At 44.7% G+C, this 18407-nt stretch overlaps 1 protein-coding gene across 1 annotated transcript; it reads right to left on the bottom strand.

Moving 5' to 3' along the window:
- Positions 1–778: 778 nt before the first annotated feature.
- Positions 779–1639, bottom strand: LOC119957516 (transcriptional and immune response regulator-like). The gene has a single exon (XM_038785638.1). The coding sequence runs from the start codon at positions 1524–1526 to the stop codon at positions 1209–1211; it is 318 nt and encodes a 105-aa protein (XP_038641566.1). The 5' UTR covers positions 1527–1639; the 3' UTR covers positions 779–1208.
- Between the last annotated feature and the right edge of the window lie 16768 nt (positions 1640–18407).

Here is an 18407-nt window from a genome sequence, read left to right as displayed (position 1 = left end):
GAGTAGCATGTGCAGTTCTGGTCACTGCAATATAGGAAACTATTGCCTCAAAAAGGGTGCGGAGGAGATTCAGCAGGATGTTGCCTGGGCTGCAGGGTATCAAGAGAGACTGGATCGGCTGGGGTTGGAGCAGAGAAGGCTGAGGGAAGATCAGACTGAGGTGTATGAAATTATGAGGGGCATAGATAGGGTGGATAGGAGGAAGGAACCTTTCCATTTAATGGAGAGGTCAGTAACCAAGGAGCATAGATTTAAGCTAATAGGCAGGAGATTTAGAGAAGATGTGAGGAAAAGCATCTTCACTCAGAGGATGGCGGGAATCTGGAACTCACTGCCTAAAGGGTGGCAGAGGTGGAAGCCCTCGCAGCATTTAGTAAGTATTTAGATGAACACTTGATAGCATACAAGGCTATGGGCCAAGTGCTGGAAAATGGGATTAAATAGGTGCTTGACGGCCAGGGAGGACCTGATGGGCTGAAGGGCCTCTTTGTGGTTTGTAAAAATTCTATGACTCTATTTTCCTAAATTTTATAAAGGGATAACACGCTTGAATAGAAATGGATGAGGCGTTCTGGAAACCTGCTTGAGATACTCTGAAAGTCACCTCAGTGTACCCTCGAATATGCTTATGACCAGCTCATGATGAGGAATAATAAAACTTCTCTAAAATGTACTTCGCTTTCAACTTCTTGTGTCACATTGGTATAGAAAAGCGGAGGGAGGGAAGGGGGGTAAACAAGGACACAAAGTGACTCAAGAAACGCCCAACACATAAATCTTAGTTTTGAACATTTATTAATTACACTGTAAAATCATTTTGCACGGTTCACAGTAGCAAATCTGTCAATAAATATACAATGTTCCGTCCAAGTCCTTTTTCAAAGTTATCAGGACACAGCCACCAGCCCCTTCCTCCCGGGGTGGTACGGTAGTTTTTGTTGTGTCCTCCTGATTTTAACTTGACCCTCAAAACGTTTGGGGCCGGTGAGCGGGCCTTCGACCGGGCTGCAGAGGGCATGGGGGTCACACACCTGTCAGGTGCAATTTGCGCTCTTTCGAACAAATGTGCATCGTTCCTCACTCAGCCGGGGCGAGCGATCGGAGCTTTTCCCGCGTCCTTGCAAGGTTGCGACTCAGTGCGGCCTCATTCAGAGCACCATTGCTGCAAAGCAGTGAAACGTGTCCACTCTCCCAGTTCATTGCTGTCTCTATCTGAAACTGGACATCTTGACAGATTCACTGCCCATCCGAAACAGCTGCATGAATTTCATTCTCTTCCTCAGTTTGAGCGCGACCAGCGATCGGGTGATGTGCTCGCTGTCCTGATTTGTGGCGATGATCCGCGCTCTCTCCTCGGCCCTCTTGTCCCCGGAGCGCTCGAAGAGGCGCTGGAGGGCCGCCTGGTTCACCGCCTCGAAGATGTTGGGCGCCGCTCTCTTGCGGAGGTCGGTGTCGAAGCGCTGCCCGGACACCAACTGAGGGCTGACTCGGTGCGCGTAGCACTCGTTCTCCAGTGTCGTGGCCATGCTGCGGGCTTTCCTTTCTCAATGAGAGGCTGCTTTCTGGCGGGAGTCGGTCCCTTGTGCTGACTGTAAGCTGCAGGCGGCCAGACCCGGGTATTTATGGAGGATCCGAGACACAGGGAGGACCCCCAGAGGAGTCTGGAAGAATGACCTCGAAATTATCCTGGCGCCCTTGAAATCTCCACCCTCCCGGTCCTTGTACATAGCTAAATTTAAACCACTTCAGAGTTCACTTTGAATTTACAACTTGCATTGGAGTTTTTTTCTCACGAAAGTCTGAGTTTGATTCTCCCCAGAGCAGATTTATACAGCAAGTTTTTAAAAAATTAAATATGCGCTGTTTTTTAAAAAATATAATTTTATTGGAATGTTTTACAGAAAATATAAAACGTAACGACAAACAATGAAATGCAACAAAATAACCCATAATAACTGTATCACCCCCAGACCGTATCGACGCATGTATCCCATCCCCCACCCCCCCAACCCCAATGAACAACAGAAGAACTTAAAAATAAATTTAAATTAAATAAACAAACATAGTCATTGTCCGCCCCCCCCCTTTTCCCTCCCCCTTCCCCCCCCCCCCCCCCCCCCCCCCCCCCCCCCCCCCGGGTTGCTGCTGCTACTGTCCCCGTACCCTATCGTTGAGCCAGAAAGTCGAGAAAAGGTTGCCACCGCCTAAAGAACCCTTGTACCGACCCTCTCAGGGCGAATTTGATCTTCTCTAGCTTAATGAAACCCACCATGTCATTGATCCAGATCTCCACGCTTGGGGGCCTCGCAAAGGCCAGCACACCGGCCTCTTTCACCTCCTGCACTCCCGGCTCCACCCCAACCCCAAAAATCACGAGTCCCCATCCTGGCTTGACCCTGGATCCCACCACCCTCGACACCGTCCTCGCCACCCCCTTCCAGAACTCCTCCAGTGCCGGGCATGCCCAGAACATATGGGCATGGTTCGCTGGACTCCCCGAGCACCTGACACACCTGTCTTCACCCTCAAAGAACCTACTCATCCTCGTCCCAGTCATGTGGGCCCGGTGCAGCACCTTGAATTGGATGAGGCTAAGCCGCGCACACGAGGAGGAAGAATTAACCCTCTCCAGGACATCAGCCCATGTCCCGTCTTCGATCTGTTCCCCCAGTTCCCCCTCCCACTTAGCTTTCAGCCTCTACTGACGCCTCCTGCATAACCTTGTAGATATCAGATATCTTCCCCTATCCAACCCAGACCCCCGAAAGCACCCTGTCGCTCACCCCCCTCGCGGGAAGCGAAGGGAATCCCTCCACCTGCCGCCTAGCAAATGCCTTTACCTGCAGATACCTGAACATGTTCCCCGGGGGGAGCCCAAATTTCTCCTCCGACTCCCCCAGGCTCGCAAACCTCCCATCAATAAACAGGTCCCTCAGCTGCCTGATGCCCGCTCTGTACCAACCCTGAAATCCCCCATCAATGTTCCCCGGGACGAACCTATGGTTCCCCCTTAACGGAGCCTCCATCGAGCCCCCCACTTCTCCCCTATGTCGCCTCCACTGCCTCCAAATCTTGAGGGTAGCCGCCACCACCGGACTCGTGGTATACGCGCTGTTTTAATGACGAATGCTTTTAAAATTAAAGGTGAGAATTTCCTAAGCATATTCCGCGCATAATTAAACGTCGGCAAACACCCTCTTATCCTACAGTACCCACATTCTTACATTAATGAAAAATCTGCACAAGCCCTATGCTTGCTGCATTTGTATATTCTTCCTTTTGATTCACTCCTCTGTCTCTCTGCTTAAAATTCCCCTCTCATTCCTTTGTGTACGTTTCCCCTTCATTTTGGCCAATACAGATTTTCAGACTTGGAAAAGGGCAGACCAAAATGGTATGAAATGTTGTGGTCATATTCAGTACAGTAGCTCAGTTGCTTCATAGTGCCAGCATCCCAGGTTTGATTCCCGGCTTGGGTCACTGTGTGCCATCTGTACATTCTCCCCGTGTCTGTGTGGGTTTCCTCCGGGTGCTCCGGTTTCCTGCCACAAGTCCCGAAAGACGTGCTGTTAGGTGAATTGGACATTCTGAATTCTCCCCCCGTGTACCCGAACAGGTGCCGGAGGCTGTTTGGCGACTCAGGGATTTTCACAGTAGCTTCATTGCAAGCCGACTTGATACAATAATAAAGATTATTATTATGTGCTTGCTCAGTCCTGCAGCAGGAACTGGAGCTCGTGGCTAATGTTCACAATGGCCAAAGAGGTGACAGATGTTTAAGCACCGTAGCAGATTTATTGATGTAATGTCCTGCATATCTCACACAAGGTAGACATACTGAATTTACCACTGATATTTTCGGCCACACAGAATATTTGTAACTTTTATCGACCACTTGAGAAAGTTTTCATCTTCCGAAAAAGAACTGATTCTGAATTATTTTCATTATTAAATAGTTGCCATGGGAACTTTTGTATTATTCATACAAGATATGAATTATTTTTCCTCCCTGCCTTATTTCTGTTATTTATTCAATCATAAAAAATCTATTTGCAGCCTGCCTTCTCCCTGAAGAGCTAATTATTGTCACACCACAATATCAAATTTTAAATAATCATTGCCAACAACCATTGCCATGAATCCCTGATTGCCCCGATGTCCAGTCCTGCCTGACCTGGCTGGAGTGTTCGAGGCCAACAACAAAGGAGCTCAGAAAGGTCTCTTGTGGCCTCTTGTCTCCCTCTCAGAACACAAAATCAAACCTCACGCCAGATACTCTAACCTCTGAGTTTTTGTTCAAAATAGATGGAATTGGCAATTTTATTCTATCATTGGAACCCGTGCTTCCACATCAGGAATGGAAGGTTCTCTCTCTCTCAAAGAGTTTGAAAGAACTAAACTTGCCCTCTCCTGTTAATGTCAAATCCGTTTCAAAACATAACTCACAATCCACCCCGATATTAACAACCTTTTGTAAATGTTAATTGACATGTTCTTCATTCCTATTAGTAAAATTGTGCTCTCAAAATAAAATGTTTCAAAAATGCATGATTCTGTGATTTTTTTTAATGCAGGTTGAAAGTGGTGTAAAAAGGATAAGAGTATTAAGAAATTTGAAATCATCTTCATTCCTTAATCCCCTTGAGAAGATGGTGCTGAGCTGCTTTCTTGAATACAACAGAGTGACCTGTTCGGTCATTTGAGGGCAGTTAAGAGTCAACCATATTGCTGTGGGTCTGGAATTGCATGTGGCCAGACCAGGTAAGGACGGCAGATCTACTTCCCTGAAGGACATGACTTAACCACAGGCAATTTCATGCTCACATTAGTGATACTAGCTTCACAACTTCAGGTTTGTTTAATTGATTGATTTTAATTCTCCAAAGACTACAATGGAGTTTGAACTCATATGCAAAGGATCATTAGATCAGGTCTCCAGATTACTAGTCCAGTAACATAACCACCATATTATTCTACACAAATGTACATTTGTCACTGTCTTCTTAATAAAGATGGTCCTTTATCTGTAAAAGACAATTGAAAACAAAAATTTAAAGGAATTTCAACAAGATAAAAAGATAAAGGGTGAGACTTGTGTTGAATAAGGGGAACTCTCCATTGCAGTGAGAAACGTGTCGCGCTCTCCGAGGTCCCGAAAATAATCACGACCGCCCCCCAGCCCCCGACCCCCACCCCCAGCACAATACGGGAGAGTCCCCGCCCAAACCATACCGGCCAAACCCAGCCCAATCGCTCACGTGCTCGTAAAAAATGCTCGCTTGGCATCTTGGCAGTGCCAACCTGGCACTGCCCATGCCAGCTGGCAATGCCACACTGGCAATGCCACCAAGGCACATTAGCACGGATAGGCTGGCATGACAGGGTACCCAGCATTACCCTGGCAATGCCAGGACTCCCTGCCCAAAAGGGCATGCAGCTGGGACCTCCGATCCCTTGAGAGGCCTGCATAATTGCTGTTGCGTCTGGCCCCCATTTGTGGGGACCAGTACTGAACGGCGCTTGCCCGAGGTCTCTGAGGCAAAAGGGTTGAATCCCAAAGCCACGGGAATCTGCACATTACAGTGAAGCTTACTGCCTTGCTCTAAAATGCAGATTTGTTAAAAAGTGATCCCGCCCATTGTGAGCGGGATTCGCTTCACAACGTCTTGCGAGATTGTGTCAAATTTTGCGAGATGTTGCGAGCCAGGTAGATCCCAGGAAGGAGGTCTTCCGGTTGTCAACAGCCATGCTGTGCCTCGGAGAGCTGTTTTTCTGGTGCAGCTTGGTTGTTGAATCGCACCCAAAGTTTTTAAAAATTCTTTGATGGGATGGGAGTGTCACGAGGTTGGTCAACTTTTGTTTCCCCTATCACTATTTGGCCTTGAGAAATTGGTTGTGATCCTTCTTGAACTGCTGCAGTCCATCTTGTGCGGGTACACCCACAGCGCTGTTTGGGAGGGCATTCTAGGATTTTGATCCAGCAACAGTAAAGGAAAGGAGATGTAGTTCCAAGTCAGGGTAGTGAGTAAAAGCTAATTTCTGCGGATGCTGGAATCTGAAACCAAAGAGAAGAGCTATTCATCAGGGTGGTGAGTAGCTTGGAGAGGACGTTACGGTTATGGCATTCCCATGTTCTGCTGCCGTTGTCCTTCTCCAGTGAGATATAAACAAGTAGAATAGATTAGTGCTACTTTTATCCTGAATTAGAGTACAGAATCAGCTCAACTTTTACAAAATGAGGAAACTGATCTGGAACATAAACTCTGACACAGACCACTTGGGTCGAATGATCTGCTTTAGTGTCATTTCTCTGCTGCAAGCCAGGACTCCTGTTGTCACTGCCAGCTCCTGTAATTGTGAACTTGGAGAAGGTAGAGCTGCATACGTGGACAGTCAAAGAAATCCACTGTTCATCTGCAAGTTTTTAATGATTGAAAAGAGCTGAAAGTGTAGCTCTTGTTGAAATAGAGGTCTTGTGGGGCAGTGGGTAGCGACTCTGGTTTGAGTGCTGCCCCAGGACTTGATGGACAAGGAAGGCACATTCATAAAATCCTTGCAACAACACACACCAATGGTAGCTGGTAAGAGTAGGAGAGACTCCTGGTTAGCCATTCCTGATGTGGAGTGGTGCCCCTCAAGCTTTCAACACCTGGCAACAGGCTAGTGACTGGTTCCTCGAAAAGCTTTGCTATGGGAATGGATGAACATCTGCCTGGTGAACCACTAAGTATAGGAAGAGAAACAACAACTTGTTAGAATGAAAATTGTGGTAACGTGTTTTTAATTTGAGAAGCTTAACCTCTATTGGCAAGGTTTGACTCCAGTTGCCAATGCCCGTAACCCCTTCTCCAAGGGATTGATGAAATGAAATGAAATGAAAATGAAAATCGCTTATTGTCACAAGTAGGCTTCAATGAAGTTACTGTGAAAAGCCCCTAGTCGCCACACTCCGGCGCCTGTCCGGGGAGGTTGATACGGGAATCGAACCGTGCTGCTGGCCTGCTTGGTCTGCTTTAAAAGCCAGCGATTTAGCCCAGTGAGCTAAATTAGCCCCTATGAAGTTACTGTGAAAAGCCCCTAGTCGCCACATTCCGACGCCTGTTCGGGGAGGCTGTTACGGGAATCGAACCGTGCTGCTGGCCTGCTTGGTCTGCTTTCAAAGCCAGCGGTTTAGCCTGGTGAACTAAACCAGCCCCTCTGAACAGTGCACAACTATATTTACCTGGTTTCTATCTGCTTTTTTGGGTGTTTCGTTGATAGCTGCTGGACAATGTATACGTAAGGACTGACTTCGCTTCTATACCCTTTCATTAACAAACAACTTGCCAATAAGAATTACCGACACCTGCTAGGTTTTGGTGAACTGTCTGCATCTATACAACTGTAAACCGTCATGAGTCAGTACATTTAGGAAAAAACTGGGATTACAAAACAGCATTAGAATCACAGAATTGTTACAGGGCAAAAGGTTGGTCCATCGTGTTTGCACTGGCTCTCCAAACCAGCATCATGACTTAGTACCATTCCCCTGCCGTTTCCCCATACCCCACACATTGTTTTGATTCTAGTTATATGAACCTGCCTCCACCATACTTCCAGACTGATCCGAACCACTCGCTGTGTAAAACAACAAGTGTATTTCTCACTACATTTGCTTTGTTTGCAAATCACTCGAATGATGTGCCCTCTTGTTCTTGATCCTTTTATACGTGGAACAGTTTCTTCCTATCTGCTTTGTCCAGCCCTCTTATGATTCTCAACATCTCTGTCACATCTCCTTTTAGCCTTCTTCTCTCCAAGGAGAATAGTCCCAACCTCGCCAATCCACCCTCATAACTGAAGTTTCTCATCCTTAGAATCATTTCTGTAAGCCTCTTCTGCACTCTCTGTGCTCAATGAATAGATAAATGTGTCTTATTTTTAAGTGACATCAATCATTACCACAGCCTATGTTGAAGGACAGGGACAAAATCTAGGTGGTTGAGGTTACTCATGAAGTGTGATATTTATTTCTGCCAGCAATAAGTCATGACCTCAAATGTCGCATAAAATAACAAAAACATTGTAATATTTAAACAAAAAGCAGTTCTTTGTACTTCCTGTGTTTCTCAGGATGACTGAACATTCAGTTCTGTTAAAAGGTTGAAATAAATATCATGGAGGACGTCATAAAGCTGCAGCAACTGGGAAAACAGAAATTAGCCTGCACAGGTAGGTGGAATTGAGATCCAGTTATCAGTCCCATAATTGGAGACAAACTGGTTAACAACTCTAAGCAATGTAGATAATTTCATTCATTTCAGAAGTGAAATGAATCTACCTCTGGTTATCTTACATTCTGATCAGATTAACCTTTGTTAATATTCACAAATAGTATACACTGATTTGTATTTTTTGTCATTACACTGTGGTACACATGTTTTTATCTCTATTGTTGGGATCCGACCTGGGGAAAATACAATGGCCATGAAGTGAACTGCCACCATTTGTTCATATTAGCGGAAAAGGGCGGCAGTCGCAAAGTGTTTAGCACTGCCCCCTCACAGCACCAGGGACCCAGGTTAGATTCCGACCTCAGTTAACTGTGTGGCGTTTGCACATTCTCACTGTGCCTGTGTGGGTTTCCTCCAGGTGCTCCGGCTTCCTCCCACAGTCCAAAGATATGCAGGTTAGGCGGATTGTCCATGATAAATTGCCCCTTAGAATGGAGCTGCATGAATAGGGCGGGGCATTGGGCCGAGATAGGGTGGTCTGCCAAATGGTTGGTGCAGACCCAATGGGCCAAATGACCTCCTTCTGCACTGTAGGAATCCTATGAAAAGACAATAGGTTTTAAAAAATGATAACTATAATTGCACCAATGTGTTCTTGCAAAAAATAGTTGAAGGAGAAAATGTGTTTACAGGTATTAAAAAATATAGCAGAATTGCTGAGCAAGTATTTTGAACAACATTATTTCATGATATTAAGCTGAGTAATAAATTTAGTTCATTTTTATGTTCAGGGATGTTAACAGTGCATAATAGATAAATTTTCCACGTCAAACATAAGGTGACAACACATTAACATTGATCGGGTATGCTTGCCAACTCCAATCCTACTGCAGAACAAAGCCTCCTACACTTTCCAAATAAAATGTTTTGAGCCACAGCCTTGGAATAGCACACCTTAATGCAGAAATTTCCAATTCCATCATTAACTGAATAGCTTCAGTGGGTAAGGTTGCTAATTGAGTGCAAAATTCGGGCTAGTGTTATATGATAAGCCTGCATGCAGAAAATGAAAGGCACTCTCCAAATTTTAAGACAGAATACTATCACAGTTGGAGGTTGCTTCACTGCATTTCAAGTTGGGCTAGATTGAAAGTCATGTCCCAGAGATAAAAGGACAATGTGAAGATTCACAGCACCTGACAATTCACTCATTTTTCATGTGTTTTCCTATCCCTTTTCATTTCTACGTGACCCTCTCCACATTACAGCAGTTTTTTTATTCATTCTTTTAAGGACCTTGGGTATCATTGGAGCGGCCAGTTTTATTGCCCTTGTATGACTGCAGTCCATGTTGTCACACAGTGCTGCTAGGAAGGGAGTTTCAGGACTTTGGCCCAGTTATAATGATATTGTTCCAAGTCAGGATAGTGTGTGGCTTGGAGGAGAACTTGCAGGTGGTGTTGTTCCCATGCATCTGCTGCCCCTGTCCTTTTGGGTGGTCAGGTCTGCAGGTGAGTACATTGTTGCTGAAGAAGATTTGATGAGTTAATACAGTGAATTTTGTAGATGATACACACCACTGCCACTATATATCAGTGGTGGAGGGAGTGGGTGTTGAAGGTGATGGATGGGTGCCAATCAAGCGGGCTTCTTTGTCCTGGATCGTTTCTTGAGTACTTTTGGAGCTGTACTCATGCAGGTAAGGGGAGCATATTCCATGACAAGTCTTCAGCTTTGGGGAATCAGGGGAGTTCCTCCATAGAATTGCCAGCCCCTGACATGTCTTGCAGCCACAGTATTTATATGGCTAGTCCAGTGAAGGAACAGTGATATAGTTCCAAGTTAGGATGTTATGTTGTTTGGATTAGAACTTACAGGTAGTGATGTTCCCATGCATCTGTGGTCTGTGTCCTTCAAAGTGATAGCGGTCGTGGGTTTTGCAGATGCTGTCGAAGGAGCCTTGAAGATGGTCCACACTGCTGCTACGGTGTATCGGTGGTGGAGGGAATGGTGGATCAGATGCCAATCAAATGGGCTGCTTTGTCCTGGATGGAGTCAAACTTCTTTCCGGCACCCAGGCCTGAAAGTAGAGAGTATTCCATCACACTCCTGAGTTGTGCCTTGTCAATGATGAGCAGGCTCTTGGAGGTATCAGTATGTGAGTTACTTGCTGCAGAAATCCCAGTTTCTGACCTCTTGTAGTCACAGTTTGATCCAATTTCTGGTCACCCAGAATGCTGATAGAGGGGAACCCAGCAATGGTAATGCCACTGAATGAACATAGAACAGTACAGCACAGAACAGGCCCTTCGGCCCTCGATGTTGTGCCGAGCAATGATCACCCTACTTAAACCCACGTAACCCGTATACCCGTAACCCAACAATCCCCCCATTAACCTTACACTACGGGCAATTTAGCATGGCCAATCCACCTAACCCGCACATCTTTGGACTGTGGGAGGAAACCGGAGCACCCGGAGGAAACCCACGCACACACGGGGAGGACGTGCAGACTCCACACAGACAGTGACCCAGCCGGGAATCGAACCTGGGACCCTGGAGCTGTGAAGCATTGATGCTAACCACCATGCTACCGTGAGGCCCTAGAATGTCAAGTGAGATGTCAAGTACCATGATGTCACGAGTCCTTCAGTACTCTCCCAACAATCATTGATTGTGTGTTCACCTGAACAGGGAGGCTCAGAACACACCACACCCCACATCATGAAACATGAACTGAAATCTTTATACACAGACTTCACTGAAAGTAGGTATCGCTGGATGGTGATGAAGAACTAGAATCCATGGTAGATTTCCCAGTCGTGAACACTGAGGTAAATACACTGTTCCAACTGCATTTGATATCACCTTGCAAAACAGAGGCCCGGGTTGAATTTAGGACCTTTGAGGGTGCTACTTGTTTCCTTAAGCAGCTGAGTGGGATAACCAAAAACAACCTGAACCGCTTCCCACTCTGACCAGAAAATGGAGGTGAGTCAGTGGAGTTAAAGGGCAGGGCATTTTGATATGTGCTATCATTCTCCTTTTGTGTGATACTGTTTCAAACAAACATGACATTTAAACAGAGAGACATTCATGAAGTTAGAACATGAAGGCATGGACAGTTAAATCAAGTCAATGTTTTTTTTAAATTATGTCGGAAAACAAAACTGAAAACAGAAGTAAAATAATGGGAGACATGCACAGGTTTCTCTAACTGCTGCATTGCAAATCTTTTCCAACTATTTCAGAGTTGAAGTGAATTTTATTTTTAGCCGGGACTTGAACTGAATTTTCAAAGCAAGGCTCTTTGGGAATGAAGTCAATGTAGAAATTTGTCAGTGTGGTCACAATATCTCCTTAAATAGCAAAATACTGAAGAATTACATTTTTCTCGTCTCTTTGCTCCAAGCAGTTTCAAAACTAAGCTTAACTAATGCAACTCCAGTGTATAATCATTATAGAAGCTATTTTTGTGATCATGGGCCAATGTTAACAAGAGGCGCCTTAAAAGGAAATCTGATGACACAAGTGACTCTGTACTGCTTTCCTTTAAAGATTGTTAAACAATAGTGGACTTTGGAGTTCAATACAAGGAAACAGCTGAGAGGCTGCAATGACCAGACCTACTTCACCTGCAGGACATTTTACAAGGAGTCAGACAACAAATGCTGCTACACCCAAGGGAGGTGGGATGCTTCTTGCAGCCAAACTATATCTTTGTAAATTATTTTTTCTTAACCATTCGTGGGATGTGGGTAACCCTGACTTGGCCACAAATTATTGTGCATCCTAAAATGCCTTTGAAAAGGTAACAGTGAGTCATGTTCTTGAAACACGTGAAGGTGCTCCCACAATACTATTCCAATTAAAGTAAAAAACATTTTGAATCTTGTGTGTATTCTTGGCATATTGCCAGAATATTAATTAGCTTGCAAGACATTTTAAACAGCTATTCACACACATCTATATAATATTATGGTCAGCAATACAAGGAATGTTATTAAGTTACTGATCACATCTGCTTGATAATGTTCAGGAAAAAGTTAGGAAACGATAATCCAGAGCATCTGGATTACTAGTCCAGTGATGTTACAATTATGTCATTGTCTCCCCTGAAGGACATGAAATCGCCACTGAGGATGAGGAGTTGCTCAGTGCAGTGGCCAATGAAGGAAAGAAGAAATAGCCAAAATATTTAAATCAATGAAGTGAAAATAAGAATGAGGTAGATTCTATAAAATAATTACACATATATGATACATAAAGAAAAAATAGCCCTTCGATATCTATACATAATAGTAACTCAAAACTTTATGTGAAAGAAATGTTGGTCAAATGCTCTCCCCACAGATGTACCAGGCAATTATATCCCCAACAAGAGAGTGTAATGTTAAGCACCTGACAGCCCTTGGTGAAGTAGGAGAGCAGAAGTCAATCTTTACTCAGTTTTAGATTTATCACAAACTGAAACATTACAAGTGTTTAGCTCCAAATTCTGCTCCCACACCAATGGCAATAAGTGTCTCTTTACATGTCCCCAAGTAATCATCCACCTGGAAATACTGGATATTCCATGGCAAGTATCTCATCTCCTGACTTCCCAAAGTTTGACCATCATCTACAAGGTACAAGTCAGAAGGCGATGGAATCCTTTCATTTATGAGCCAAGGCATAGACTACGAGAGCAGAGTTGATGCTCAAATGATGTAAAATATGAGTGTGGTTAGCACTGCTGCCTATGGTGCTGAGGCCGGGTCACTGTGTGGAGTTTGCAGATTCTCCCCCTGTCTGTGTGTGTTTCACCCCCACAACCCAAAGATGTGCAGGTTAGGTGGATTGACCATGTTAAATTGCCCCTTAATTGGAAGAAAATAATTGGGTACTCTAAATTTAAAAAAACATGAGGTTCGGCCAAAGCTTGCATGCCGTGTGCAGCTTTGGCCACATTATTACGGAAAGGATGTAATTGCATATGAAAGAGTACAGAGGAGATTTCCAAGAATGTTACCAGAACTGGAAAAATGATCTATGTGAAAAGGTAAAATAGGCTGGGGTTGTTTTCCTTGGAACAAAGGCAGAGTGGAAATTTGAAGGAGATGTACAAAATTGTGAGGGGCCTGGATAGAATGGTTGGCAATGGCCTATTTACTTTAGCAGAGAGGTCAGTCATTCAGGGGGCATACATTTAAAGTGATTGGTAGAAAGATTAGAGGGAAGATGAGGAAAATGTTTCACCCAACGGGATGTGGGGGTCTGGAACTCACCTCTTGAAAAGGATTGTAGAGGCATAAACCCTCAGCTATTTTAAAAGATGTCTAGATATGCACCTCAAGTGCAGTAATCTGCAGCACATACATGGCAGAACCATCAATTCCAAGTCCCCCTCCAAGTCACACATCGTTCTCAATTGGAGATATATTGCTGTTCCTTCATTGTCATCAGTTCAAAATCTGAAACCAAAACCTAACCGCACTGCCAGAGTACTTTCAACACATTGACTGAGTGGTTTTGAGAGGAAAGGTCACCACCTCGATGGCCATTATGCATGGACAATGAATGTTGGGTTTGCCAGCAACAACCAAATTCCAAGAATACGTAAACAAAAATGTCACTCCCTCTGGTAAACACATAAATTTGTTAAATGGAGGAGCCAGGATAATTACTGGGAGAAGTTGAGTTCAACCTTGATGAATGTATTCCCGACATCCACTTCATGATGTTTCCTCTTTGGCTCATCCAACAGCAGTTTCAGCAACTGGGGAATCAAGTCAAAGTCTGCTATCAGGAACAAAGAGGCTCAGATGGGCTACAATTGCTTGAATAAAATAAAGATTTAATCTCTCAAACACAATAGCCACAAGGAATCACAGGTTAATTTATACTGTAATCTGGAGGCCAGGTTTTTTGAGGCTTGCTCATGGAAAACAAAAGATCTTGTAGTATACAAGCAATGATGCCTCATTCATCACAATTTCTTTCCATAAGATGTGAAAGATACTCCAGTAGAATACATACCTATCCGAGGGCAGTATATGGCATGTGTTTAAATCAATATGCTCAGTGGTGTCCAAACTCTATGTCATAATATACATCCATGTATATAATGGAGTGCAGACAGGCAGTGATTGACACACAGGATGACCAGTAAGCACAAAGAACACAGCAGCCAATCACCAGACAGGACACGACCACTATAAAGCCAGAGGGCACCAGTTTTCCCGCTCTCTCGGGATCCAGCCTCTGAGACAGTCAGAGCTCGTGAGCATCAGCCAGTGCAAACACCATGTGGTAGTCAGTTAGTCTGGTTAGGCTAGCCTCAGGTCTCCAGTCAAGTCAGCATAGTGTCAACCCACAGTCAAGCATGTAATATAGTTAGATGTTAAATAAAATCGTGTTGCATCTCATCAAGTGTTGGCAGTCTGTCTCTCGCTACACTGCATCAAACGCAGTCCATATAGACCCAGACTACCCAACACATCACGCTAGTTATGGCTTTTTGCAATGTTAAAATAGTTCAAAATTGAGTTTCAAAGGTTCTTCGGTCTTCCATATAGAATTTTTGTTAAAGACTGCTTTGCGTCAATGTGATTGACTCTGAATTTTTGGCAAGTATTGTGGTGGAACTGTGAAAATATTAACTTTGGAAACGTTTGGTTTATATTGTTTGACAGAATGTTGACAAAATAATTTTAAAAGATATTTTCCAAAAGAAAGGTCAGACTCTTAAACTCCCACAAACATTCAACATTCAGAAGAATTAAACATTGTGTTTTAGTTACAGAGGCAACACACAGGACAGTAACTATGTAACTCATTGTTGCAGTCAAGACAGGAAATGTTTTGTGCAGTTGAGATAAGGGAGTTACTTCAGAGCTAAAAGGAAATATTGGGCTGCCAAAGTCTTTCAAGTATCCTGGCCCAAGTAGCAGATGACTATAAAAGGTCAGATTCAAAATACATGAGGATCTTAAAACTAATATATACCTGTCAAAACTGACTTGAAACAAATGGCTCCACAGTATTCAGCTGTCCCTTTGTGTTTTCATTGTTCTGTGCATTTACGAACTGGAACATGTTGTGTATTGCACTCCCACTTCTCTCAGCTGCATCACTCATGACCATGCAGTCGATCTGTAGGTCACATTCTGAAATGTCTTTCAATAACTTCCCTACCTGTCCATAATCTTTTCCTCATTTACACCCATGCCAAAACAAAAGGTTTGGCAAAACAAGCTTTTAGCCACACCTTCAAATATCTCCTTTAGCCCGCCATGTGTCTGATTTTGCTCTCGTGAAGAGACTTGGGGCGCGATTCTCCCAAACAGGGAGAAATCATAAGGCTGGCGTCAAAAACGGGCGGGTTTGACGCCAGCCTCCCCCCCCCCCCCCCCCCCGACCGGGAACCGATTCTGGTCCCCGGTCGGGGCGAGCATGCCGCGGCCGTGAACTCCGGCATCGCGGGCGTAACGAATTTCGTTAAGCCCGCTTGCCAGAGTTTGCGACGGCTGACGCGTCACATGACGTCAGCCGCGCATGCGCGGATTGGAAGACTCCAACCCGCGCATGCGCGGATGACATCATCGCGCATTTGCGCGAAACCCGCGCATGCGCGGGCCGGGATGCCCCTCAGCCGCCCCGCGAATGGATACAGCGGGGCGGCGGAAGGACAAAGAGTGCGCGGGAATCGGACCCGCTGCCCGCAATCGGTGGGCACCGATCGCGGGCCCATGGCACCCTTGGCACGGCCGTGGTGCTGCCGTGCCAATCGGTGCCATGGTTGCCAAGATCCGAACTTTACGGCCGTTTTTAAGAACGGCCAGACCAGGTGTGTTTGCCATTCGTAAAAACGGCCGTAAAGGGCTTGGACTTCGGCCCATCGGCCAGCTGAGAATCGCTGCTCGGCGTAAAAAAACGGCGGCAGCAATTCGTGTCGGGAGTCGGGCGTGGGGGGAGGGGGGAGAATAGCGGCAGGGCGTCAGACTAGCGTGGCCGTAAAAATTTACGACCCCCGCTATTCTCCGCACCGTCGTGAGTGCGGAGAATTTCGCCCCAAGTGCGTTTTACTCAATTAAAAGCACAACATAAATGTAAATTGTTGCTTCCAAATATATTAAGGAATTTTTGCATGGTAAACAACGGACTCCTTTTAAATTCATTTGCACAGAGTTAAAATTGGAACCAATATTTCTCTCCCAACTTTTTTATAACATTGCACAATTTAAAATATTCTCATCCTCATTTTCATATCCTTACAGAGCCTTGTCTCTCCCAATCTCTGTAACCTCCTCCAGTCCTACAACCCAGCAAGGTGCCTGTACTCGAGTTCTGGCCCTAGTGTATCCCTGATTTACTTTGCTTCACCCTTGGCAGCAGTTGCTTTGGTGTTGAGCTTTGGATTTCCCAGCCCAAACCTCTCATCTGTCGAGACAATGGTGCAGTGGTAAAGTCACTGGACTAGCAATTCAGAGGTCCAGGCTGATGTTTTGGGTATATGGGTTTAAATTCCACCACAACATCTGGAGGAATTGATGCATGTGGAATATAAAACTAGTCTCAAGAGTGGTGACCATGACAACTATTATCAATTGGTTGCAAAAAATTCATCACTCATGCCCTTTATGGTAGCAAATCTGCCAGCCTTGCCTTGTCTGGCCTGCATGTGACCCCAGTCCCATGGCAATGTGGCTGACATTTTACTGTCTTCTGAAATGACCCACCAAGCCATTCTACTGAAGGACAATCATGGATGTGCAACAAATGCTGGCCTTGCCAGTGAATGCACCAACTCATGAAAGAGTAATGAGGTTCCTTAAAACTTATCAGCTTGAGAGAAATTTAATTCCCCTGTGCTCTTTATGAAAAAAAATGAAAATGAAATACCACAATATAAAATCCTGTTTAATAGCATTCCAATGAGGCACCTTAGAACATTTTGCTGAAGAGAAATTGGTTATCTCCATGCTTTTTACAATGTGCAGAAAACACCCCAGAATACCCGAAGATCACTGGTAACAAAATCCTGACCACCAAATCTGTCCTTGGACTCCATTGTGGGAGGGGTTGGGGGGGGTGGTGGAGGGAAACGGCTTGTCATGAAGCCATTTATGGCATACAAGGTGGTTATTTGTCTCATCAAGTGTGGATATGTTTCCGAATTTGACCCCATCAATGTCTAGCTCTACTTTTTGGACAATGTATTTTAGTCCGAGAAGTGGAAATAGTTTCTCTCTGTTCCCCTGAATATCTTGTGGGAATGCTGTCCCCTTTACATCAGTTGTCAACTGCACATTGTGCTTCCCTGCAATAATAAACTATCCAATTTAGTCTACTTTGTATTTTCCAGGTATATGGTTCTGGAGAATTTCTAGCTCCAAGCCATTTAGTTTTTGCCTGATTCAGAGCAAATAAATGTAATGGAATGCACATAGATCTGATTCAAATACATAGATAACTATCAGCAACAAGATATCCTGCCAGTGGTCAAGAATAAATATTATTTGTGCAATCCGAAAAGAAGGTTTACCCTCAACATGATGAATGTGCAATAAGACAAATTCAAGGATATAAAGGACAATTTATTTTTATTTATACATTCGCAGGATGTGAATGTCACTGGCTAGGTCAGCATTTGTTGCGCACCCCTGATTGATCCTTGAGAAGGTGGTGGCAAGCTGCCTTCTTGAACAACTGCAGTCCATGTAATGTAGGTACACCCACAGTGGTTCTGGAAAAGGCGTGCCAGCATTTTGACCCAGCAACAGTGAAGGAATGGCAATATATTTCCAAATCAGGGTGTTCTGTGTCGTAGAGAAGAACTTGCAGGTGATGGCCCTTGTCCTTCTAGGTAGTTGCTGCAGTGCATTTTGTCGAAGGTACACACTGCTGCCAAGGTACGCAATTGGTGGAGGGAGTGAATGTTTAAGGTGGTGTATGGGGTACTAAGCAAGCGGGCTGGTTTATCCTAGTGGTGTCAAGATTTTTCAGTGTTGTTGGAGCTGCACTCGTCCAGGCAAATGGAGAGTATTCCATCACACTCCTGACTTGTGCCTTGTAAATGGTGGAAAGGATCCCGGGAGTCAGGAGGTGAGTTACTGCAGAATTAACAGCCTCTGATCTGTCCTACAATATTTACACGGCTGGTCCTGTTCAATTTCTGGTCAATGCTAACCCCCAGAATATTGATCTTGGGGA

Source organism: Scyliorhinus canicula, chromosome 26 (genome assembly GCF_902713615.1).
Source record: "Scyliorhinus canicula chromosome 26, sScyCan1.1, whole genome shotgun sequence".
NCBI classification, from domain to species: domain Eukaryota; kingdom Metazoa; phylum Chordata; class Chondrichthyes; order Carcharhiniformes; family Scyliorhinidae; genus Scyliorhinus; species Scyliorhinus canicula.
This window is presented reverse-complemented; position numbering and strand designations above follow the sequence as displayed.

What these genes read in the sequence shown, in the direction of transcription:
- LOC119957516 (XM_038785638.1), bottom strand. Translation starts at nt 1,526, where the DNA reads ATGGCCACGACACTGGAGAACGAGTGCTACGCGCACCGAGTCAGCCCT.